At 39.1% G+C, this 26,936-nt stretch overlaps 1 protein-coding gene across 3 annotated transcripts in view; it reads left to right on the plus strand.

Moving 5' to 3' along the window:
- The window catches only part of ntm (neurotrimin), a 267,901-nt gene that overhangs the window by 179,679 nt on the left and 61,286 nt on the right, over nt 1–26,936 (plus strand). The window contains exon 2 of one of the 3 annotated variants that reach the window (XM_032576751.1): nt 15,198–15,288. In XM_032576751.1, coding sequence (XP_032432642.1) covers nt 15,198–15,288 — 91 coding nt within the window. Of the gene's footprint in view, nt 1–14,657; nt 15,289–26,936 lie in introns of those variants that run through there. The other 2 variants (XM_032576752.1, XM_032576750.1) reach the window with 2 other exon arrangements.

Genomic DNA, 26,936 nt, shown 5'->3' on the forward strand with positions numbered 1-26,936 from the left:
TTACAGAGCCACATAGAGACAAATCCCAGCCACTCAAATACTCACTCCTAAGGCCTAAAAAAGGTTATTTTTAAATTCTCAAGCATATGATCAATCACTGATTAATTCGCTTGAGTTTATTTCCAGCTAAAATCAAACCATTTTACCTATTACTTTTGTTCTATATTAAAATATTACAGCGAAAACCTTTAAGTTTACAGCTTTCTTAAGAATGGCTCTAAATCTGATTTTTGTAGAATAACAACTGACTTGAAACAAAAAAGATTTTTTTGGGATTTGAATATCAGTGTTGCGAGAGAAAGCAATAGGTTAAAATATAATTACACGTGAACTGTATCTATGTAACATTAAGTGGGTTAGATCAATTTTTATGATTTACTATGAGTCTGTACTTTCTTGACCGTGACTTAATTTATGTTTCTGCATAATTACTGAGAGCATGTGCAGGGAAATGACACTTTCTGTGAGTTGCAATACGTGTGCACAGAACATAGACTGCGCTCAGGATCGAAACACTCTGTAATTTCATGCAAGATTGCTCCATTTCAAAACAAATGTTCAAGTCCGCAAAATAGTTTTTTTTAAATGAATCAGTCTCTTGAAAATTAACAAAAAACCTCAAGAGATGGACATTTGTAACATAATGGAGTTCCATGTAGATTGACTGAATTTGTCTGTCTGATTGGATTGATTTGATTGAATCTCTTGCACTCTCCTTGGGAAGCAGACCTATGTGGCTGTAGAGGATGTGTATGAGTCTGGTCCAGGTATGAGACTTAAACGAGGTTTATAACAAGGTTTACTCTTTGATAGTAAAATGTAATCACCGTTTATGCGCAGTGGCTCTAAAAAGGTTCAAACTCCTTGTAAAAATATCAAACTTCTGTGAAGCAAAAAATAAGACTTAATCGATCTTGTTAAAAGTGCATTATTTACAGTTCTATAATAATAACCTTTACCTAACCGGATACGAACCTCATTGAGATACACAATCTCTTTTTCAAGAGGGACCTGGAACGATAGCAGCACCGTTGGCTCTCCGTATTTCAAATCAAATACACTTTTAATAGACGGCAATTTACCAAAAAGCTCCAATAATCTGGTAGCACAAACCCTTGAAACGTTACTTTGTTGAAGAAGCTGTCGGTTCAAAATTTAGTGTTTTTGGTTTCAATCCTGGCACTATTTATAGTGAGACTGAGCTAACTTGAAGTCAAGTTCAGCTGCAGAATGTTCGTCTGCATCCTTCAGTTAAATCCATACTGTACACATACGTTACCACGGATCAAAATGACCTTATGGTAGAAAGACATTGGTCAGTCAAAGACCTAAAGATGCCACAACATTCTACAGTGCATACTCCATCGCACAGGAAAGGTATAGACATTACTGGATATTTGTTTAAAGAGGTCCAGGAGTCTGCCAAGAGGTCGACAGCAACACTGAAGGAGCTGCAGGAATTCCCAATACATCTAAAAGATGGACAATATATATCTATACACATGTTATCTTTGTTTATCTTGCGATGTATTATGGGTTTGGCTCCTGTAATGTTCATCGAGATGAACAGGACATTAGATTGTCCAGCACTGGACACTGTGAGACGTAAGAAGAAACGTCGACCAAGACGCAGAGAATACAAAGACTTTGGTGTCTGCGTACAGCTGTGCTTCGGTGCCGTGAGCAGAGCCCGGACTTTTGTCCTCAGCTTCTTACAATAAACCATTGTAGCGTGCTGACAATGGGAAGACCAGGTCAAAGGCTCATGGATCTGGTAAATTCACGTACACAACTTCATACGGTATTACTGCCGCTGATTAACCCAAACTTTCCGACTTTTCTTTGGTGAAATACACACAATATTTATGATCAAACGTGTCTATCGGGTCTGAGACTTTGTTGGTCGTGTGAGAGCTTGGAATCAATAGAATCACAGTGAATATTGCAAACTCTGGCGCCGTATCTCACATATAGTTATTAATAAGAGGTTTAACACAATCAAAAGTTGAAATACTTTTAAACCATCTTTTAGTGGAAGAGGATGCTTTTCATTTGCTAGTGTGTTAAGCATTATATACTTTGCCTGTATGACTCGCCACAGAATTCCCACAGTCTAGTGGAGTAACTTGTAAAGTGGAACCGAGTGCAGCCGTGTTTGACCTTCACTTGTTATTGCTCAGGGACCAGGGGATGCCAGCAGTCTTAGCTGCTCATATTCAGATTGAATCTATCGGGCCGAAAGAAAAAAACTGATGCTCTTGCAAGTCTTGTGATGTACAGTTATTGTTGCTGTGAGATTAGTCTATTGTAAGCATCCAACAGATCAAAGGCCAAGGACAGCACCACGGAGCAGTTTAGCAAACTGATGAAAAGATGAGCTTCTGCGAGTCTCGGCGTAGCAAAAAGAAATGTGACCTGGCTCTTTCCACGTGACGCCGGAGGAGTTATTGAAGCGCGGATGGATAGGTGAGGGGAGGGAGGGGCGGATGGCGGCTAAATCAACGCCGACTGTTTTGTGTGGCGTTTCGAACCAAAACAAGTTGTTCCAAGCTGTGTGTAATTCACCCCACAGATGATGGGTTTTACAGCCTCTGCGCGCGTATTCTGTCCGCAGAAGATCTGTAAATCTGTCAAGGAATGAGTCGCTTCCATTTCCCTCGGTGTAATCTCATTTGCCTCCGGTGCCAATGGAGCATCAAATGTCGGCGCCGGCTCCTGGTGGTTGGATGCCGCGACTGTCTGTTTGCCTGAGTTTAGCCTGGGAGTAAATCCCACCTGTCCCACATGAGGTGCTCCATCAACCACAAAAATCCATTATCCCCAGAATGTTTTAGAGGGGTAATGGAATCCTTATCTTTATTTTGCACTAGGAGAATTTAATTACATGCTGTAATAAAAAGCTCTCCTAGTCTATCAGTGTATGAATATCTGCTCTCTTTTTTTTTTTATGGGGCTCATATTGTTGTGTGACAGTGTTCCTTGGGCTGACGTCTATATTTTCCGGTACGGACTGCCAATCACTGGCTGCAGTCCTGATTCCGCTCCATCGTTTGTGACTCTATTACATCTCATTCCACAGATAAGATGAGATGAAGCCTCATTTCATACAGCATATGCTTAGCAAACATTACTTGGCATTTGCCTGCAAACCTGTTGTGAGCTATTAAGATGAAAACGAGCCGGATCTGAGCGTCGCAAAAGAGAGGAAAGTAAATATTTAATCACACTGAAGCTTTGTTTTTTTTTTTTGTTTTTTACATCCTTACAGGATTGCACTTTTCTCCCCGAGCTCCGGCTGTTGTTCGCGTGTTATGCAACTGTTGCATTCTTTACGCATTTTACTGAGGCGCTGCAACGTTTTGTACCACGAACTGTTGTAGCTGATGCTTCCTTAAAATGATATAATCTCACAGTGACTGCTGTCTCCGCGGTGAGCTGAGTTGAAGGTGAAATAAGATTCTATAAAAATAAGATTCTAAAAAATAAAAGAACCTTTGGGATGAAAATATAATCATGTTAGTCCATGTTTGGGAATATCAGTGTATCTGTTAAAGGTTCTATAAATTACAGGGACTTGAATAATTATTTATTATCATGGAAAAAAACAATCTACTTTTGTAAGGCTCTTTATTGGATGAGCTGTAAGGGATTTATCAGTTTAACTTTGTTTGTTAATTATTCTTCAATTCTATTAGTAGAGTCATCTTCAATCGATTAAAATATACATCCTGATCGTTTGACAGATTAAAAGTACCTTTTCATTAAGCCCACATTTCTGTTTTTAATGAGTTTTTTTTTAATGACCTGATGTAATATTCTATTTTTAAATGTCATGTTCTCATTAGCTGTAAGTGGAAAATCATCATAATTACCAGACGTAAAGGCGTTCAAACATGCATCTGTGTGTAATTAATCTACATAATGTGTTTCAACGAGTGATGAAATAAACAGGCTTTCCAATAACATTCAAATTTATTGAATGCGGCATTTATTCCCCAAATGGAGAGGAAATGCTGTATTCTCACTTCTGGTGGCAAAAGTCAGTCCAACCTGTCATGTCTTTGCCAGGTTATTGCATGATTTAAATCTAACCTCAGTGAAAATTTTACAGTAGACGTCCAGCCATTGTATTTGTTTTATTGTAACCAGGTGAAAAAATGGGTGCATGTCAGAAATGTGTTTTGTAAACCCTGTTTCGCTTTGTTTCGCCAACTGATTCCAATTCTTGTTTTTGCCAGCATGTGGTGCTGCTTTACAGAGAGGTCAAAAGATTTCAGGAAGTAGAAAAAAAAACCTCTTGTGTATGTACCGTGGCACTCTTAGAAAAACGGAAGAGAAGGACATTTTTGTGTGCCGAGACCTGGTGAAAAGGATGACTACATGGAGAATCCAAGTGTTCGAAGTGCCACTGCCGTTTAATACACCCTTTGTAAGAGTTCAGTTTTTTATGTGAAGCTACGTTGCTACATGTGAGCCCGCCATTTTCACCGAAGCTGAGGCTTTATATTGATAGAATACGGGTCATTCTTACATTTGTTTCTTTGCAACTCAGAGAGAGAGAAAAGTGTTCTCTTTCATCTAAAAAATAAAATAAAGGACCCATTTTATTTGAAGCTCCGTGTGCTGCATTACTCCCGACTTCATTATTAAAGATGAATTCAATTCAAAGTGGGATCATGCACCCCAGAAAGCCTCGATACAAATGAAACAAAGAGAACCAAGATTTTACAGGGGATGTACGTTTGTTTAGTTGTTACAGTACAAAAGGAGGATCCAGCGAAAACATTTGCAGTTGGCTTTTTACCATTATACGGTAACATTTAAACTTGTGTATTGTATCGACACAGCTATGCTAAACTATTGACAATGGAATGCGTTTGGTTTAAGTGTTCAGGAATCGTGGTGTTTGTTTACTGTTGCGAATACTGTAACTCACCGCGGAGCAAGAACCGCTGGAGTCAGAATCCTCCGTGGGAACGATGCCGGCCTGTGTCAAGCCAAAGCATCATGGTGTGTTGGGTGTGTTGCAGCACAGGACTGAAGTGTCACTGCAGGTTTTCACATTTTAAACAGAGTCCTCCCGATGCTTTCTTCTCCATGCTGTCTGTGAGAACTCGGGAGCTGCTTTCTTTATCCACTCAGGCATCATTTACAGCAAAACCAACAAACAAAAAACAGCTGTGCATATAGTTACAGTACATATTTGCTTGAGGCGGGGTCCTGCTGAGAGGCTATGAGCCGTTGGTAACTTACCTGCGACTGTGAGATGTTCTAGCCTTAACATATGTCACATCCTTGATTTAAGAGCTGCTTTACAAACCATCATGTTTGCGTTGAGAGGTTGTTTTGCATCCCAGCAGGTCATCATCTGTTTCCACTGACCTACTAAGTGAAACAAATACTGCAAACCCACATATGCTAACTACATTCAGCCAGTGTCTGTAATGCTCTAAAATGACTTTTTAAAAGAAGAAAAAGCCAGAAATATTTCAGTCGTTAATGTCAGTATGTTCTATTTCTATATGCCACTTTCCTACTTTTCCATCAGGTATTTATTCCGTTCACAGGATGTAAACAAGGTCTGTTTTTCAGAGTGTATTTCAAATTAGATGTCAGGTGTAACCAACAACAACCTGTCATGTTGACAGCCGGTGACCCAAATGTGAAAACTATTGGGAACAAAAGGTACGATTAAGAGAAAGTTATGTTTTTGTTGTCAGCCACAAATATTTATTAGTTTAACTTCATCAAGTTGCAACAGTGTCATTGTTTATAACAATTCTGATTGCCAAGAAGTTACACTGAATAATCTCTGGGGGTCCACAATAGTATATATTTTGTTAATTTTAAGGGGTCATTTATATTCACGATGTTTTTAGAAAAGTAAGAAGCCATTACAATAAATGACAGTAATTGGTTAAGCTTTCTGCTGACGTTTCTTTTCTAACACGTTGAACAAACGTTGCTGCTTCACACAGACACAAACTACGATCTCTAAGTGACCCAGATAAAATTAGAGCCAGTTCAAGATGATTAAAGACCACAAATTGAAAGCATTAGGATAGATTTCACAACCAACCAGTCACACACATCATCAGAAGTATTTTTTTCTTTCTTTCTTTTTCTTTTTTTTTTGTTCTCTGCTTGAGTCTGTTTTATGCCTTCCTTTGTGGCAGCATAAGAAAAATCAGGATGGCTGTGTGGGTGCTGTGACTCTCATGCTTGACATTTTCATCAGTTGACTTTTATGAAACATAGTTTTGTTTTGTTTTTTTCTTGAGCATTATGCTGTCTTCAATTAATCCTTACATTCCTTTTGTCAGGAAAGAGCGTCTGCTGCTTGATCGTTATGATGGCGTCACATTACGGAGGGCTCTTACTGCAGAGCTACACAAGCAGATTGATGTCAGTAATGACGAAAACATCTTGTTTTGTGTCAGTTAATTAGGTTTTATAGTTATTAGCATCGCTGTCAGCAGAGCTGACCTTTGATCTTTGAATGAAAATATGACCTACCCATCTGGAGCCCTTCAGGCCCTTAGATAGGATCTTGTGCCAATGAAACAGGGCTTTGAGCCTAATAATCTAAAGGTCAAGGAAGCCAGGAGTCATTCAATATCATTTGCAAATAATAATACAATCTTTAATGGTAAGGACACCGTTTTGAACACAAATATTTCCAAGTCATAAAACTCTTAGTCGGGTTTGGCGTAAATATTCAGATTTATGACCTGAAACAAAGGAGAGGTGATGAACAAATACGACTTGTGAAGGTCAGAGGTGACAAAGTTCAGTAACTTTAACTTTTCCTTCAGCATCAGTTTGTAATCAGACTTAGACGCTTATTCACATTTATTCTTAATGTTTTCAACTTTTACATTTTTCTACTCAGAGCTTCTTAAATGGACTAGTAGCTTTCAAGTCTTAATGGTTGTCACCAGGGCAACCGTAATGTCTCACTGGGCTGTCAGAGAGATGTCCAGGTGTCCAGCCCTGCTTTACTGGGAAAGAGGATTACTTTACTGGGAGTTTGGTGGACAGCGGCTGGGGGCTTACTGGGAGAGCTTGCTGACTTGTGCATAAAGTGAGGGTGGAGTGACAGATCTTCAGTATTGTAAGGAAAGCATCGATCTGTAACAGACACACTAAATGACATGCAAATGACCTCATGTCATTCTTTTGCAGTTGCAGAAAAAAATATAGACAATGCCAGCAGAATAGGACACAACAGCAGACAACTTTTGACGATCGCAAATGAGGATTACTGTACTAAAGGAGGCACAAGTTTAATAAAACAATCAAACCTTTAAGTAAAAAAGGTCATTTCTAATTTTCTGTGTTGAGATGTTTTTAGATTTATACTGGCCACAACAGTAACCCCATTTTTTCTTTTCTTTTCATTTTTTTAAAGCAAATATGAAATTGGCCTTTATGTTTCCAATGTTTGCTTTTGCTTTGAAACGCTGCTGTTGGTGCCATTTTTGACCCGTTCCTTTCTTAGTCATGATGAACTCTGACATGACCTTTTTTCTCATCCTGGAATAATTTTGGTAGACAACTCCTAGGAAGGTTCACCGCCACTCCAGGTTTCCTCTATTAGGGAGCAATATATCTCTCTGTGGTTTGCTGAAGACCCAAAGTGCTAGAAATGTCTCACCAGTCTGATAGATGCCACTGGCTTTGTTTGTCATTTGTTTTTTTGAATTTATTTAGATTGATTCAAAAAAAAAAAAAAACAAAAGCAAATACTATTTCACTTCTTGCTCACAGGTGTGAAAGCTCCCTGGATGCACCTGCAGCTGCAAACAATCCATCCCATCATCCAAGGGGTAAACATCGGCAGGGAAAGGAAGTTTTTGTGTTCTGCTGTTCTTTTCTTTGAACACCGTGCGGCTTTCATCATCCCATTGTCAGCTCAGTCAGCTGGCTTCTTCCCAGCAGCTTCTTCTCCAAACCAGCCTGTGTGTGTAATCTGTCATACATCACTGAGGGTTGTTGTGGTCGTCATCAAAACCAGAAAAAAAACCCTGCGCTTCTGTGAGCAGAGCCACAAAATAAATGTCCTCATACTGGAGCGAGAGAAGCCAACCGCAAACCTGTTTATCACCATTTTTATACTTGAATGTTTTCCCAAATAACATGCATATGTATAGTTAATGACAACATGCTGCCCAGCTCTAACAAAGTCTCACTCTGGAATAGCATGGCATCGACTGCTTTCTTGTCTGAGAGCAAAGTAAGCCACTTAAGTGCACTTACCTTCCCTCGTAGTCAGACAGCCATTGCTCAAGGGTGAGGAAGACAATTTCACCAGCATCAATCTCTTTATTAGAAAGTAATGGTCACTTACATTTCGGATTTCTAACCTCAAAGGGCTTTTAGTATTGATTGTTCAAGCCCACAGTAATAAAGATCTTGGCAAATACTCCTTGTGAGGCTTAAAGATGAGCGAGAGCCTGAAGGACCTGCCGTCCCTTCTGTGGGAGCAAGTGAGAGGGCTGGACACCAACCAGTTGCCATGACAGCCACTTAAAACAGAGCGTGCCCTACATGTCACTGCTGCTGTTTGTTTCCCAGTAATTATTCATTTTGTACGTGAGCCAAAACACAAGTCAAGGACTTTCCGTGGCCACGTTTGTGAATGTTTGAGTAATTACTTTAAATCTCGCTTGTATGATGTGAAGGAATCTAGAAACGTGGATTCAAAAAGACATAGAGAGAAATGTGGCATATGGCCCAGATCATGAAGCAATAAGCGATAATTCATCTATAGACAAGTAGTAGCTGAATGTGCCCAGCTGGCTGATTTGCTGAAACATTTACACTGATGTGCTTCCTGGAGTCAGCGAGGTAATCATTCACAAACATCCTGTTACCTAATCTACCCTTGTGGTCAAAGAGAGTCCTAAAGATGGAAGGTGGCCATCTGGAAGCGAACAGGCCGTTGTTTAGATTGGCATTAGCTTTTTCACCGGAGACAAGAAAACGTCTTGGAAAAATGCCACAAGACTTGAACTTGAGGCCAGTCTTGATTGCAGCTTCTGCCACTCTTTATGTTGATGTATTTCATACCATGTGATTTGTTGCTGCAGCAGAATCGTGTCAGAAAGATCAGGGGGAAAAAAAAGACATGTCCATCAGATATTTTACAGTTAAACTCTGGGAACAAACAGAAAAGACAGTGGAAAAACTTGCTAAAATAGAAAAGCAAAAAGCATCTGTCATGCCAGTTGTGACAGATGCATCACCATCCTCAGACATGTCTGACACGGTTTGGTATTTCTTATGAATGATTTCCTCTTTGGTCATGAGAGAGCTAAATCACTTTGCTGTCTGTTTGTCACACTGAACAACCACAGATCATCAACAGAAGCTCACAACCGCATTTTTTTTTTTTTTTAGAAGTCTTTCCTAACAAGATATGTCGTCTTTGAAGTCCAGGCTTAGGCCACTCTGTCATAGTGCAGAAGGCAGCTGAGCAGAACTTTATATCAACGGTTCCAGATTCATGGATTAAAGGTTGTCTTCTTTTTATTTGCCAGTCAAATGGAAAGTCAGTATTACACGTGCACCAACTATGAACTAGATTTATTTGATCTTTTTATTTTCTTTCTATTCTGTTTGTTGCGTTTAGCAGTGGGGGTAATAGCAATTTTGAATGGAGTCAGTTTTAGACCCGATTTCTTTCATCGAAAAGAGAAGAAAGTGAGTCGGAACATCTCAGGCACACATCACTTTACCCATCCATAAACCATCACCATGTTTGCTTCAGACGTGTCTCCTGCTTCTCTTTTTCTCTCATTTGTGAATGAGACCCTGAGATACTTAAACTCCTCTAATCATAGAAACGCTTATCCCAAAGCAGAATGTAAGAGGATTGGATCAAAAAGCTCCTCTGTGTCTGTAACAAAAGTAATTTGAATTGAAAAATTAAGTACATGTACGTAATCTGGTGCTAATGTATCGAAAAATGTGGTCAGATTTAACAACAACAAAAAAATGCAATTAGTTGCACTGGTTCATTAGTTAGACACATTTTTGCTAATTTTAACTTTCTGTACATTCTGTCTGTAGTGAGTAGATTAGCGTGTATTCAGCTCCCTTTTTATATGAACTGAACCTGTTTGCCTTTTCCAGAATTAACAAATGCATAAATAAACTAAGCTAAATTGAAGTGAACATGACTGTACTATTAAGGATTCATGTCAAGGGCAATTGGCAGCTACGTGGTCAATAACAGTGAGGAAATGGATGAGGATAACAAGAATAGCAAGAATCCATTATCTCTGACTTTGTTTATTTGTGTATATATATATATAATTTTTTAAATTTTAGTTTTCTTTTTAATCAAATGGCCTTATTCTCCACTAATGCGGTACACTGCTGGAAGAAAGCGAAACCTAAAATGATACATCCAGGCCAACAACTTGACAGGGTCTGTGTGACGAGTCTAAGTGCTGTAGTTCTCTTCCCTCCTCTCGCTCATATGCTTGCCTCTTGAAGAGACTCGGCGGGGGCCTGTCATCTCTGCTGATGCTTATTGTTGGTCTGGCATATAGCAGCACTTAAAAGCATGAGGCCCTCACATTTCAGAGGAAAGCACTTTTATTTGTTCCAGTGTGTGATCATTGCAATCATGTGCACCTAAATGGGCTGAACCCAACCTGCCCCGCACAAATCCCCCGAACCGGTAAAAGTCGTCTCTGGGAACAAAGCAGTCGGGTTGACATGGACCCTTGCATAGCTTTGTACAGATAATCAGCATGTTATATTTCTGGTCTTAGGCAGACCATTATGTATTTAATTTTGCAAGATTTCTTTTGTTTGTTTTTTAAATGAACTTGTTGCCCAAAATGAGTTGAGAACTAGTTCCAAGCAATTGAGTTGTTCCTGGAAATAAAAAATGTTTCAGTTCTGATTTTTTTTTTTTATTTAAAAAAAGTAAATGAAAGGTAGATAGAACCTTTCATTCAACACTTTGAAATTTATCAAGACAACCATGTGAATAAAATAAGGCTATTTGGCAATCGCGCTTTCAGAAGAGCACACACTTGTTAAAAGGTCAGATTTTCCCATTGTGAAATAATGAGACTAAAACATTTCAAATCTTTTCCAGTTATCATGTGACATTATATGTCCTTAATTTAATCTTCAGCTTTCTACCAGCCCCCGATCAAAAATTTAATCCACCTAATAGACGTGTCCATTAGACCTAATAAATTCTCACAAAACAGAACACCACAGTTACTGCAGCAATTGATTTTTAAAGCTTGTCCACTAGAATACATAGGAATTAGAGGCCTACTTATTTATTTATTTATTTTACCAATATTTATGAAAGAGAGTGATTGCAAAACAAGATATTTATCACCCTTATTAAAATGAACACGTTTTCAGAAACAATTGAGATTTAGATCAGGATGCCAGAGAGAAATTGCCAATTGTTCTCTCACTGAAGATATCAAAAGCTCATTAGACAAAGGACATCATGAACCATGTGAGCAGTGTTTCTAGACTTGAAAGGGGCCTTTGACAACCACGGCATCCTCCTGGACAAACTGTAAGCAATTAATCAGCTGGTTTGCTCCTTACCTCAGAGGTAGAGAACAAAATGTTTAGATGTACGGTAAGCAGTAAACACCCAAAAAACCTGCAGCGTCGTCGCACAAGGTCCCATCTTGTACGAGCTGCTGTTTAACGTTTGCATATGATGTTCGAACCAGCTGTAAAATGCTGATGCTGATGACGCAATCATATATCGGTTGAAACTGCTGCAGCAGCGAGATTAACAAATGACATAAAATACATATCAGGATGTCCTTAAAAGCAGATGTTACATACTCGATGAGAGACCTAAAGTGTCCAGGCATGAAATTGCATTTTAACATTTGTCTTACTGCGTAACTGGATGGAACCAGGATTCATTGTATCAAAATTGTTCATATAAACGGTTACGAAAACCAATGAAAAGACATGTTTCAGTTCAGTTTCTTTTCCTCAAAAGGAAAAAAAAAAAAAGCCTTGAAAAGCATATTTTCTCAATCTTGATATTTTTTTTTTATCATTTGCTACTTTTTAAATGTGTGAAAAAAAATTTTTTTTGGCTAGAATTTTCCTGCATGTCACAAAGACGAACGCAAAAAGAAATATACCAGGAGGATCAGCACATGGCCGCTGAAGAGTGCACTCACTTCCAAGCACCCTTCATCTGGTCGCCTTTAGCAGTAGAAGTGACACACAGTTCCAATTCACCTCTAGCAGAAATAATGATAAAAACACTGAGTCATTTGAAATTTATTTAATGATGGGATGAAAAGGTGAGTACGACAAAACCATCATAAGAATCACCAAAGAAGCAATTATATATTAACAATTCATTTTTGACTTCATGAGAAGGTGCAATTCTATGATAGATTTTAGATGATTTCCTCAGATATTTAAAGATCTGACAGGCATTTTTCAAGATAGTTTTGTTTTGTAGCTGTACCAAATATAAGACGAATTATACAAACTTATTCATGTCACTACTATAAACCCGCTGTAACGTGCAGCATGTTGTTGTTGACGACACTACAGTATCGTCACACGCACTGACTGGTAGACAAATAACCTTCACACTGAACATGACTCACTGGCTTAAAATAGGCAGCTCACCTGCACAACTGTGCATGGTACAAAGCAATTGCTTCCTGTTCTCGTGTCCTGAGTCTCCGGCACAATTTCCAGCAACAGCCATGACAACCATTGACCCCGTTTCCCTTTTCCTGGGTATTGCCTTTATGGACATGCATGTTTTGTTAAGTTACTCTTCTTCTTTTGTTTGAAGTCATTTTCATCTCGAACATTAAAGAAAAGGTTTTTTAATTTTGTGAGGAGATATTAACTAATCGTTTGTGCCAGTTCAACTCACATCGTTTATGAGATATTTCCACAGACTCATTATTTTATAAAAATAAATAACTGGAGAATTTTGACTCTCTCTTCTTTACTTCCTGTCCTCAGTTTGTTCATTTCTGTGCAGATTTGTTTTATTGCAACACAGACGAATTTCAGTTCCTCTGTGTTCCACCGTTCTTTAAGCTTGGTGCGAGCTGTTAGCACAAATACGATGTGGACAAGTACTTTGCAATGCTTGCAGTTGTTTCAGGTGAAATCTAAGCCATGCACGTTCTGTGGACAATGTCTTCATAAAATTTATAAGGTTCTGCTTTTTGTGATAACCGTTTTATTAGTTTTCGGATTTAATATCCTGATTAGTCCCTTATAATCTGGAGGGGGTTTTTTTGTTGCTTATCTCCACTCCTTAGAAGAGTGACAACTGTCTTTAGTGTTTTCTGCTTCAAAGCAATCTCTCTTAATAAAGAGCGATGGACTCTTATGTGTTTTGTAATTGCCTGATAATCATTTCCAGATTGACTGAAATTAAAAATAGCTTCATAGAGATCACTTTGAGTGTTGCTCCTCCTCGTTCCACACTGATGTGAAATCTCATCAGGAGTGGCAAACTGCCTCACACTTTTATTTTTTACAGACACACAGAGGACAATTGAATCAATACGCTTGATTAGAACCATCTGACTTCCTACAAACCCACGTAGTCCAGTGGCGCATAGGTGGAGATTTCCCACACTGCATCTGAGGTTTCCAGAAGTCTTTTTTTTTTAAATACGACTCATGTGCTTGTGTCCTTATGTTGATTGACTGATAAAATAATTATGACCCAATTTGCAGAGGAAAATCTTTGAGGTGGCCGTCATGTTGTACAGGTGCAGAGTGACGAAAGGTTCAATCATAGAGAGATGATACAGTCAGATGTGTGTCTGAGACTGAATAAAGATCACCAGAGAGATAAGGGACGCCTTGCAGACACATGGAGAAACACCAATGGACTTTCAGCTGGGGGTCAGGTGTTAGATCTGCGTGAGGCTGGGCGGCTGTTTCGTGAACCTTACTTGGGTGTAAACATCATTCAGCCGCTGTGAAACTCTGCCGGGTGCTGGCAGCGCTGTCCGCTGAGTCCCCAAGGCTTCCTCTGCATTCGTTAACTCTGTGTTGGGACTGACTGTCAGGAGTTCCGGTACCTGTCTGGAAGACGGCTCTGCGGGTCTGAGGCCTAAACATGTTCCTCATGGAGGGGAGTGGGAAACCTTTGTCAAAGGAATTCTTGCACACCAGTGGACCGAAGTACACTAAAGTACAATAATAATAATAATAATAATAATAATAATAATAATAATAATAATAATAATATCTGTAAACAAAACAAAAATGTAGAAATAGGTATAGTTCTCCCTTTAAAATGAACTATTTCCTTTGAACAAACCTGTCATTATGATTTGATTCGATTCTTATTTATTTGCGCCTTTCTTCGTGTATTGTCTCAAATTTTTTAGCGAAAGTTAGTGAATGCGCCTAAAATACTTGACGCACACGAATAGTGCGAAATTACACATTATATGCATTATTGATTTGTGCATGTAATTGTTTGTTACATAATACTTTCCCCTTTGACTCTGTGTTTGGCGCAAGCAGAAACAGAAAGCGCTGCTGCTGAGAGCCAACAAAAGAAACAGAAGATTTGTTGGAGACGAAGAGAATCGGGAACTTGGCATCTCTCTCTCCTTTAACACCCCTGAGCCCCCCTCCCATCCCCCCACTCTCCCGCACCCCCTCCTCGCATTCAGTGCTAGATTAACCGCCTGTGTGATCCACGATCCTCATAGACGCACTGAAGGGATTTGCGCTTATTGTTTGGAATTTCTTTTAATAAAAAATGAAAGAGAGAGAGAGAGCGAGCGAGAGAAACAACTGGAGAGAAAAGCGCGCTTTGCTTTCGAATGACAGCAAACAGTAAGAGTGTATGTTCCCAGACAGACAGACAGACAGGCTCGGCGCGTGTGTTCGTGTGGGGGTGTGTGTGTGTGTGTGTGTGGTGTGCGCACCGCGACTACCTGCACACAGATTTGGATTAGGACTAATGAACTGGGGTTGAATTATCTCCTCTGGGCTGTTGACCAGACGCCTCGTTGTCTCGCTGTGGGAGTTCTTTTTTTTTTTTTTTTTTTTTTTTTTTCTTTTCTTCCTTTTCGGATTTTACGTCCGGATTTTGACGATGCCCGTCCGGACATCTTCTGTCGCTTTTCCCAAATGCTCACTTCTGGTGTCGCTGAGGATTTTGCTTCTTGTGCTTCACGCAGGGTCTCCGGTCCACAGCCAGGGGGATTCTCAGTCCGACAACAAAGTGATGGACAACATCACTGTCCGACAAGGAGAGACGGTCTTCCTCAGGTAAGCGCAGATGAAGTGATCTAGCAACGCGGACCTGCACTGTGCCGTGTGTGTTTTTGCTGCTGGCTCTCGTTCTGTAGTTGTGTGTGTGTGTGTTGAAGTTGCGCGCTGCCTGCGGGCTTCACCCGAAGGGATCGACGTGAAGAGAAGCGCAACTTAACAGGTTGCCTCTTTTTTTTTTTAATTTTTTTTTTTTTTTTATCATGAAGCAACCTCGGTTTTAAAAGGGGGACCGGGATTCCGCGGGATTAGTGCCAGAAAGAACATTGAACGCAGAACTAATAGCCTGCTTCTAATCTCTGACAGCTGTCAGCCACACTCTTGGCTGCTTTTGCAACTAATGCAGAATTTAGTGAGGTGGGGGATGATTGTTTTCTGTGAAGACGCTGTTTGGTCAGTGAGCAATACTGACCAGAGCTGACCTTTCCCCTTCCCTGCTCGCTGAGGAAGGTTTACTGCACTCACACGGATTTAGGTTGTGCCCAAGTGCCGCTGGGCTTTGGTGAGCAATGATCACAAGTGTCTCACTTTAACAGTAGATGTTAATGTTTATTTACCTAAGTCTCTCGAAGCAACACAACGAAGTGGTGCCAAGTTAGTACAAATAAATACACCACGAATGTCACAAAAATCGACATTGGTTAACAAGTTCAAATCGTTGCCATCACTATTAAAAATGTGTGGAAAAAAAAGTCATGAAAGAAGTTTATTCATTTCATCGTCGGTGAGAAAGATTTTGGCCGTCAGGATTTTTTTTTTTTTTTGCTCCTCAACGCTTACTTGCAAAAGCGAATATTCCAGTGATGTGAATAGTTGTGTAGCTACTCGGTTTGCAGAATCAATTTAATACACAAATTGGAAACTTTGTTACATACCTCTTCAGGACACTGCTGTTCAGAAAACAAGCTGCCCAGTGTTACCTTTATTCCTGTTATTTAACAGGAAATTGGTTTCACTTTGAACAATATATTTTCTCAAACAAAATAAACTCTTTGAACTACACAGTTTGAAAGGGCTAATAAAAGTCATTATTTTTCTTTTACCCCTTCTTTCCTGCTCTTATTACACTTTTGACTTGTGCACGCCTACACACACACGCAAGCGCACCCCCACGCACGCACACACACACCCCCACACACACACGCCTACACCCCCCCACACACACACACGCCCCCCCTACATATATATTCTTGGTGGAGTCAGTCCGCCTGTACTTCCCCTTACTCTGTGAGCTGCTCTGCTATTTGTGAAAAGCTCAGACTGTAGTTGCTTTACTTCTGCATTGAAAGGAGCCAGTTTCTGGCAAGAAGTCGGTCTGGACGTCTCCCAGTGGGAGCGGGCCTCAGGGCAGACCCACTAGATTAAATCACACTTCTGCTTTGGGAACGAGTCTCACCACCACATGAGCAGAAGGATGAAGTTGAGGGCAAAAAAAACAGAAAAAAGTTTCTGAACATCTGGGTTGGTAACCTGCAACCTGCTCTCAGATGGGCAGATTGGTATTTGCTGTCGAGGTCAGATTTAAATACTGTGGTAATATCTCAGTTATTAGTTAAGACTGTATTGGTGATTAGAACTGTTAGATTTAATGGCTAGAGTACAGATAATTACTGCAAATGGCGGCCCTTAAAGTGAAAAGGCAAATAACCCTTCTATTTGTTTGAGTGTTTGAAGGACAAGCTAAAACAGACTACAATAAGTATTACATATTTGCTTTGTTTACAAATGTGTGAACTTAATGGCAAAGTTGCAGATACTTTTACAAATAAATTATGCCGTGAGCATTTTCTGAATTATTGACTGGTTTGCATGAAAGGCTTGTTTTCTTTTTTTTAAAATTATTGTCATAATGTCTATCTGACACGTACTGCAGTCAATTTGTAAGTACAACTCTCATTGTGATCAAGCTGCCCTTTTAGTTTTTCAGCTTTAACCAAAGTTTCTGCAGAATCTCTTTTTACTACTTAACCGACATGGAGATTCAGCCGGCTTCCTGCATCAGACCCAAAACAACTGTGTTAGAAAATGACTTAATCTTCAGAGTTCATTCAGAGTGTGATGCATCTGAAAAAAATAAAATAAAACTAGCAATATTTTTTGCCAGCTGGAGAAAGGGAGACCTCGTGTGTTATCAGCAGAAGAAGTGAGTTATGTTTATTTCAACTGAGGTATATTTAAATGGCACATTTAAATTTTGCATCACAATCAAGTAACTACACTATATTACATTCAGATGATATGAACATTTTGTAAAATAACTTAAAAAGAAGCGTGACTTTGCGTTACAGTCCTGTCTGACACCTTGAAATGGGTCTCTGTGTCTGTAGAGCAGGCTCTGGCTCCTCTACAGATTTAAGGATTTAAAAAAAAAAATCATAAGCAAATCAAAGCAACACAATATTGTACAAACTAAAAAAAAAAAATGCTGAGTTTGCATAATGCAACCTGCCCCCTCTAGAGGATTTTATTGACCATGAAGTTCTGAGGAATTTTTACTCGCAATTTGGTTCTTAGGCAACAAACAAAGTCCGGCTCTGTTGGGAGCCGCCAGCCTCCAATGCTCGATGTCACTGTGAAAACTAAGTGTATTACGTTTAAAGTCCCATTTTTCTTTCCTTATTATTTGACCTGATTTTAACAAACAGCTGATGAACCGTTTATCTCAGTGGGAGCTCAGCTGTGAGCGCTCACCTAGCCGACCCACTAGAACCGTAGCTGGAGTGCACACTAGCACACATGGTGCTCTGAATCACATAACAACGCCGCCAGCCAATGTTCAACACCGCTTTATTGAATTTTCACAATGAAGATAAGGATCTATTCATGAAGGCAGAATAAGAAATTGCTAAAACAATACGGCAGGGCAGAGACTCAGTGGCACCTAATCTGCATACAGGGCCAGAAGCGCTGCCAGTGAGTGCAGAGTGAAACACACACACTGGGGACTGGCGCATCGGAATCACCAATGCCTTTGCATTCAGAATGGTGACTGATATGCTAAATGAAGGCGCAGGAGTGAGATCTGCTGTTTTATTCTGGTTGGCATGTTGAACAACCCGCTGTGTCGCCCCTCTGCTGACTGCTGCTCTTCCATAAGTTTATGGAAAAGCAGCAGAATTTATTTTAAATTCTCTAAAATATTGGAGAATTTAATATTTTATTCAGTTCTACGTTTGAAATTAAACAAGGTAGTTAGTATTGTGAAAATAACCCCACTTTTCTATTAACCAGAAAATTACGCAAATTGAAGTTACAAAAATAAATTCACTCAATGGGAACTCCCAATTTAGAAAACGCATTTCTCGATAAAAAAGCTGCTGAGCTAAGACCAGGTGGTTTTTCAGCTGTATTGAAAGAGATGTGTTTCACGAAACCGCAATCAGAACAGCAACATGGGCGACAACAGGAACTAGGAGGAGGATGACGGTTTGTTTGTCTTTCACCGACAATGGATCTACCAAAGCTCTCAGGTTCATAAAAAGTTACCTGTTACTCGAAATTGGTGAATCCGTAGCTCTTCTGTAAAATTGCCAATTGCAATTTTCCCCTATGCTGTACATGTAGGCGCTCTTCCTACTGCATACCAGCTTGGCACTCCTATCTCTGAATAAGACCCTAACATCAACTGGGATGGCTGACAGTTGATGATAATTATAGGAATATATCGCAGTTGTTTACATTCGTCACTGCCATCATTTGGAATCGCTTATTCGTGTGTGATTGAAATTTTTGTCTTATTTAATGGAAACACCGCAATTGTGAAATTTTGTGGGGGGTTTTGTACGTTAGGTAGAGACAAAGCTTTGCGTTATGCACAATTTGTAACAGAAACACAGCTTGAGTCACACATGTGCTCTGGAACTGTAGTTAGATCTAATATATTAGAATATTACTATTACCAGATCAAACACAGTATTTAAATGAATTAAACAGACTGACATTTTCAACTCTTTATTTCTGTTTACTGTGATGATTTTCCAGTTATAGCTAATAAAAACACAACTTTGAAGGTTGAAAGATTAAATTAGACCAATTCAGAGAAGCATTTTAAATGGTTTACTATGTTTAATACTTGCACAAAGTGGTGGTGTTATGTACTTTTCAAGCACGTTGTGCCATTTTACAGCGCAATCCAGAAACTATGTTACGATCAGGTTTTATAAAAATGCTGCATATATCAAACGTAATTAAAAAAGGTATTTGACGTCACAATTTGAAGTTGGCTTTTGCATATTTAAGAAGCTGCTTCCCTTTCCGTCATTCTGTCTTCAGCGTGTCGTCACAACATTGCTCCTTCATCATGCCGTTTACAACCGTTCTTAGGAGCGTTGGGCTGAGAAATAGTTTGCATCATAAGCTCTGCCGATGTGCAGCGCCACCAGGTGTTAGCTAAGTGCTGCTGCTGCTAGTCTGGAGGACCTTTGCGGGGAAGCCATGGGGAGGGCGGAGCTCTGTGAGGCGGAAGCTCGGTCGGAGACTGCAGGAGCTTAGCGGAAATAGGCGGAGCTTCGTGGAAGCAAGCGGCTACACACCCCGACTGGTTGCCCTGGCAGATGATGATAATTATATAGATTCAAGGATTCTTCAAACATGCATGGGAGAATCAAAGCAACACTGACGTCACAACGTGATGTAAACCTAAAAAAGAAGTTGCTTCTAGTAAAACCCCCCAGTTAGAGGTTGTTATTTCATCTGGTGAACAAACCTCATCAGAAAGTAGATTCTAATTTATTGAACATGACTGTAGATTTTATTTTTGTTCACACTCAGCAGTGAACATTCAAACTATGTGCTCAGGGGACTGGCTGACTACCAGCAGTAGAAAATTTACAGCAAAATCAGAATCAAGTGTAATTGGCTTAATTATAGGCAGAATGTGAACCTGACTTTGCCAGAGGTGTAAGATTAAAATAGGAAATGTGTGTTTTTACTATAAATGTATGACCACAGGGTAGTTTGGGTGTCTGACTGGAATTTATCCCAGATGGCTTAGTCAAAGACTAATGGCTGCAGTATTGGAGATGCCTCTTCTACCACTAAGGCACACACCACTCCATAAAGAAACTATAATGTTACTTTTCGATTCTTACTCTGGTCTTAGACATATTTTCGATCTATCTGCATGAAAAGGGCTGACAGTAAAACACAGAAATTAATATTTGACAGTGAAAGATGAGGCGAGCCAGTAATGCCTTTTGGACAGTATCCTTTTTGTCTCATCCCAGTCTTACAGACGGCAAGCTAGAAGATGAAATTCCTCAGTAGTTCATATATACTGTGAACCGCATGCCGCACTATTGTCAAAACATAGGATGTACAAGACCAAAAATCACAGCAGGGGAGCGATCAGAAATCAGAATCGGCTTTCTGAGAACACATGTGAGATAATATTACCAGACAGCGGAAGAGTCCGACTGACTGAATGTTTACCTGATACTTGATGCTCGCTGGAGAGGTTTCAATGTCAAGACTTCACCCAACCGGCTTACTTAGAGACGTTTTAGCAGAACAGTTCTATTCAAGTTACTTTGATTGTACTTTAATGTAATTTAATCTGAACGTGACAAGACGAATGGATTTAATTTGAATTAGCTTCTATTTGATTTGGACCAAGATGACCAGCTGGTAACAGTTGTTCTAATATGCACACTGTTAGACCTTTTATTGTAATTTTACAGTAACTTACTGGCAACACTGTTGCCAGCAAGTTACTGTAATTACCATTCTACAGTACCCTTACTGGCAACAGTGTTGCCAGTAAGTTACTGTAATTACCATTCTACAGTACTCTTACTGGCAACACTGTTGCCAGTAAGTTACTGTAATTACCATTCTACAGTATTCTTACTGGCAACACTGTTGCCAGTAAGTTACTGTAATTACCATTCTACAGTATTCTTACTGGCAACACTGTTGCCAGTAAGTTACTGTAATTACCATTCTACAGTACTCTTACTGGCAACACTGTTGCCAGTAAGGCAACAGTACCCTTACTGGCAACAGTGTTGCCAGTAAGTTACTGTAATTACCATTCTACAGTACCTTTACTGTTATGATATTTCACAGTTAATTTTTACTGTGAGTGTGCTTTACAGTTATAACTGCATTACTGTAAATGTAGTTTATAGTATAATACAGTAATTGTATTTTATAGTAAAGCTGGTCTACTGTAAACTTGTTTCACAACATAATGTCAGAGTTTTACTGTAAATTAAAGTTCACATTTCTTTAAGATAAGAATATTTTACCATAAACCGAAAAATTTCATAAAAGAAATTTTAGTCCAAGTACTGTGAATAACAGGTATTTATTTTCAGCAGATTTGTAGAAATAAAATCCATTTACATATTCGCAATGTCATAAAAAACAATGTCACAATACAATATAATGTGCTGTAAAACAACAAAACCATAGAACACATTTCCTACATCAGAAGAACTTTTATTCCATTCGTCAAACAAAATCAGTGGGATCCATCTTGTGGAAGCTGAACTGTAAAGAATAAGACAGACAATGTGGGAGGTCATGAGATGGTCAGGAAGTTATCTACATTTTCAAATCGACAGGAAGTTGACAAATTAAGCTGAAGTGACAATGTTCACATGCATAAAATCTTTGTCATAAAGCAGCATTAAGTTGATAATTTGTTTTAAAAAAAAATCAATTGGACTGAAGTGATAATAGAAGCTGCATAAAGAATGAGCAGGACTGGCTTCACTTCAGGTTTTTGGATTGTTTATGGCAAAAGCAGTCAGTCAGTCAGTCTTCAGTAATTCAAAAGATTACGTACTACAAATGTCCCCAAGGGGACGATGAAGTACAACAATCTTTTTAGTCATTTTGTTGGTGCTGACGGATTACTGCAAAGGTGTGCCTAATAAACCGAAAACTGCATAGTATAAAAATACACCACACTTAAATGACTACACACTTATACATTTCTGTGATTTATTAAGAGATGCAGCGACATCCACTTTTTACCACGGACACAGAAAAGATGCAGGCTACTCTAAAGGGCTATTGTGTAGGAATCACATGGCATTTATAAATAATCATTAAAATCAGATTAAAAAGGCTAAAGTAAAGTCAGAGCATGCAAGATAGGAGGAAAAGACAACAAAATAATAAACATTTACATTTGGTAAAATACTTACCTAGTTGGAAGTCCTCCATTCAAATTCAGCAAGTTGTTGGAAGAAGGTGGTGATCTGGGAGTTGACACTGACTACTTTCCTCTTGACAAGACTTCCCGTCTTGCGGCTTGTACCGACTTTGGCTGTGCATTTGGTACCAACATCTGGATTGATCCTCACAAAGAATCTTTTAACAGAAATAAAATATATTAATTGTATTTTTTAATGAAGACGTACAATACAGCAATCAGCTATGGTTCTTCATCATCAGTCAAACTGTCATTAAATTTAATTCATAAATGGCTTGGTGTAGAGTACTTACCGTTGTATCATCTCCAGCGTGGTGGATGCTGACTCCTGATACTCCAGATTGAAGACAGAATATGACCCAAAAAAGACAGCAAGGACGCTGGCAAAGTCATGTAGTTGCTCAGGCTGGAAAAATACCTTCTCCTCCATACTGACCATCCACCGGGTTGCAGACATCAAGCTATTTCCTAAAATAGACAAACCCTTGTCAGGCTAACGCTAGTGAGTAAAAGTACAGACTACCATAACAATTACATACATTGCTACGAAAAAATTATAGTGATAGAAAATATTCCTCTTACCAAGCATGATTACCCTTGGTGTAGTGGGTAAGGTCATTTCCATTTCAACAGACATCTTGGTGGAAGATACCTTTAAAACATAAAAGGAAAACTCTCTTAAATATGAATTACTGGTAGTAATTTATATTTAAAGGGCCAGTTCACCCAGATTACAACAGGTTTTTGAGAACCTCACCCCGGAGACTAGACTAGATTTTACCCCTACATCCTGCTACCACTCTGAAACAGCGGATGTGAATGACAGTTTGTGGGGCTAAATGCATTTTTTAAAGCATTACATTCCACAAGTGTTCAGTCTGACTTCTGCAATGGCGGTGACTCCTGTGCATGTGGGACCTGAATGCAGAAAATGTTCTGAAGGAAGCAGGACATTGCTCTATTCCACATGCAAACTGATAATTAGCTGTGTGTTGATGTTTCTTCACATGACTACAAAATTCTGTAAATTCTGAAGTACAAATGCTGCAGAATTTACACCTGTACATAGTTGCACCTGTTAGTACTGACTTAACTTTAAATTTGCAGGAGCATGGTTTAAACATGTGAACAGTCCTTATGTGTAACCAGGGTTGGAAATTAACTTTTTTGTCCACCTGCCACTGTGGCTGAATCAACTCAAAAGATAACAGAAACTACTTTAATGTTTTTCACCTTTGTCCTCATTTACAGACTCTTATACACTATGTTGGAGATGTAATGGTACTTTAGCAGGCTAACCAGCTGTAGCAAGCTCAAAGTTATAGATTAGGTTAGCTGCTCCTCTACATTTCCAGACTATTTTGTGGCTTCAAATATGTTTGAAGAGCTTTTTACCTGTTGTCTTGTCTTTTGAAGAGATCAAGCTATGTTAGCACTCAGCAGGACAGAACTGCACAGCCACTTGGAGGGAAAAAGCTTGGGAGTTAAAAAAAAGGTCATCTGAAGAAAAGGAAAAAAAAGAACAAAGTTAGAAATTCATCCTTGCTGACCTACGTAGCTAATCTGCACTTTTAACATTTGCAAGATCATGGTTTAAACAAATGAACAGTCATTAGATGTATATAAAAAAAGAGAAGGGGGGGGATCAATTATCAGTTAAGGTTATATTGTTCGACAAAGGATGTAGCAACAATGCTAACAGACACTCAGCACTGAGCTCATCTCAACCCAAAGCCGCCCGAGGAAGATTAAGCGGCAAAAGTCAAGCTAAAACCTTCAACGGTAAAATTAGCACCTTTGCTAACGTTAACTCCGAACCAGCTCAAAAAATAACACCATCATATTTTCCTTTCACCTCATTTACAGACATGTAACTTATAAGGTTGCAATATGCCAGTTATATAAAACACCAGAGTTAGTAAAGGTAACGTTATTTTACCAGGCTAACCAGCACAAACCAGCTCATGTTACAATTCTAAGTTATAGCATTATAGCATGATGCTATAAGTTACGTTAACTCCATCTAAAATGTACATTTCCAGACTAGGCTTTGGCTTCAAACAGTTTTCTAAGAAGTGTTTTTTTTTACCTGTCTTGAAGAGCTGAAGCAGTGTGAGCCCACAGCACGGAGACAGAGCTGCACTTTCACTTGGAGAGAAAAAGCTTCGGAGTTTAAAACAAACGTCATCAGAAAACAGTTGGAAGCGAAGCCACGCTTGATGACGTAGCTAGATAAACTGCATGTTAATGTTAGCTAGGATGTGAAAAAAACAAAAGTACATGCTCTCTTTCTGCCTTAAAAATATGTTAACCACTAAAGGAGTAAAAATACAGAAACAGGGAACCACGATGAAGCAGCTATGATGACCGTTGGAAATCAAATATAATTCTTACTGTATATTATAAGTACAGAACCACTACTGTAATGTGTAAACAGTAAATTACTGCAAATTCAAAACATACAGTAAGTTACTGTAATACTATGTACTATACCCATAATGCAATGCAAACTACAGTAACTACTTGTAAAGATGTCTTATGGTAGGGTGACCAAACGTCCGTATTTCCCGGGACATGTCCGTATTTCACGTCCTGTCCCGGGCGTCCCGGGGTTTTTTTTAGAAAGTGAGGAAATGTCCTGTTTTTTAAATTACCTTCATTGGACCATTATATTTACAGGCACTAGGGCACTGCGCACGGCCCTGCGTGTGACGTAATCCCTGAGCCGCGTCAGTGCGGGCAGCCCTGTTCTTAATCAGAAGATAGATAGCGTGGCTGTCAGTACAACATACGAAAGCGCAAATGTATGTTTACCTACTATTTACAAAAGAGTTTCCCCGCTTTCAGACCCCCCCCCCCCCTCGCTACAACGTGTCCTGGTTTTCCCAACTGAAAATATGGTCACCCTATTTATGGTAGTTTTACTGGGCATTTTGTGGTATTTAACTGTAATAAATACAGCAAAGGCTAACAGTGTATGATGACCGTTGGGAATCAAATATAATTCTTACTGTATATTATAAGTACAGTACCACTACTGTAATGTGTAAACAGTAAATTACTGCAAATTCAAAACATACAGTAAGTTACTGTAATACTATGTACTATACCCATAATGCAATGCAAATTACAGTAACTACTTGTAAAGATGTCTTATGGTAGTTTTACTGGGCATTTTGTGGTATTTAACTGTAGAAAATACAGCAAAGGATAACAGTGCATGAAAGAAGTGAATGAACTATATTTTAAAAGCAATTTTCACATTTTCCACATTGTGCCTACTGCCACGTGACTGAAGCAGAAAAAAGCTTTCTGTAAAGAGCACAAAAGACAGAATCAAAAGTACTATGTGAGTGATGAAGTACATACTCATTTCACTTAAAATGAGTACACAGACAATGCAATTTGGACTTGTTTGTTTAATCAAACACACATAATTGTATCTTGAGGGGTTCATGAGAAAATGGTGAAGAGAGGTGGTGTCTCCATGGTGATCTGGTTTGGATTCTTGCCTCACAGCTTGGAGGTTCTCAGCTCCAGCTTGGGTGGTGCTTTGTGGATTTCCTATGAATGCATAAGTCATAAAATGTAAACTGTCTATTAGTGTAAAACATTAGAAAAATTTATTCAACTGCTGGGAAATGTTATGTCACTCAGGACTGTATAAAAAACTTCTAACCTTTTTCTAGCTATCTGAAGGTCTGTTTCAGGTCTGTTTGAATTACTGCAATAATTTCCATTTGCTAAACATCAGAGCAATAAATCAGACAATGTATTCATTTTAGAAAATATTTCCTTACCCTCTCAATTTCACAATTTCTATTTTTCTTTCACATTTTTATATATCATATGATTGGTGTTACCGTACACAACTTTGGACAACGCAAATGCTTTTATGACTTTTTAGTCTCTTGAGTTAAATGGATGCACTCTCGGATGTATGTTAAGGCAATACTGTCATCAGGAGAATGTCAAAACAAATCAGAGAAGATATGAGGAAGAAAATGGTGGATCTTGTTCTGTTTTTTCCATGGGTACAAATTTCAAAAGTCTAAAGGTGCCTCGTTCATCTGTTCAAATATTTGTATGACATTTTAAATGGCATGTACATTTTTACCCATCATTCCGTGTGTCCCCGGAGAGGAACATGTGTTGATATGAAGTGTGTATGTCAGCCACAGAACAAAAACAAAAAATCTTGCGAGGTCATTATTCACAGCGAAAGGAGCCCTGTTCCAGTTTGGGCTGAAAGGCCAGTAGGACGGGGAAAAAACATTATTGCAAAAACGTGACACATATTCAGAATGCAGGTTACAGATTACCTTATTTTTTACTGACATTTCCTGTGTCAGTAAATGTCAGATGAAACTAAAATTCTGTTGTTTGGCCACAACCAGCCATTACCTAAACTAGCTTATTCAAGGAGGTTTTTGGCTGGTGTGGATCTCCAGAGGTCTCTTCTAAAAAGATATAGGTTTTTATGTCT

Source organism: Xiphophorus hellerii, chromosome 11 (assembly GCF_003331165.1).
Source record: "Xiphophorus hellerii strain 12219 chromosome 11, Xiphophorus_hellerii-4.1, whole genome shotgun sequence".
Taxonomy (NCBI): Eukaryota; Metazoa; Chordata; class Actinopteri; order Cyprinodontiformes; family Poeciliidae; genus Xiphophorus; species Xiphophorus hellerii.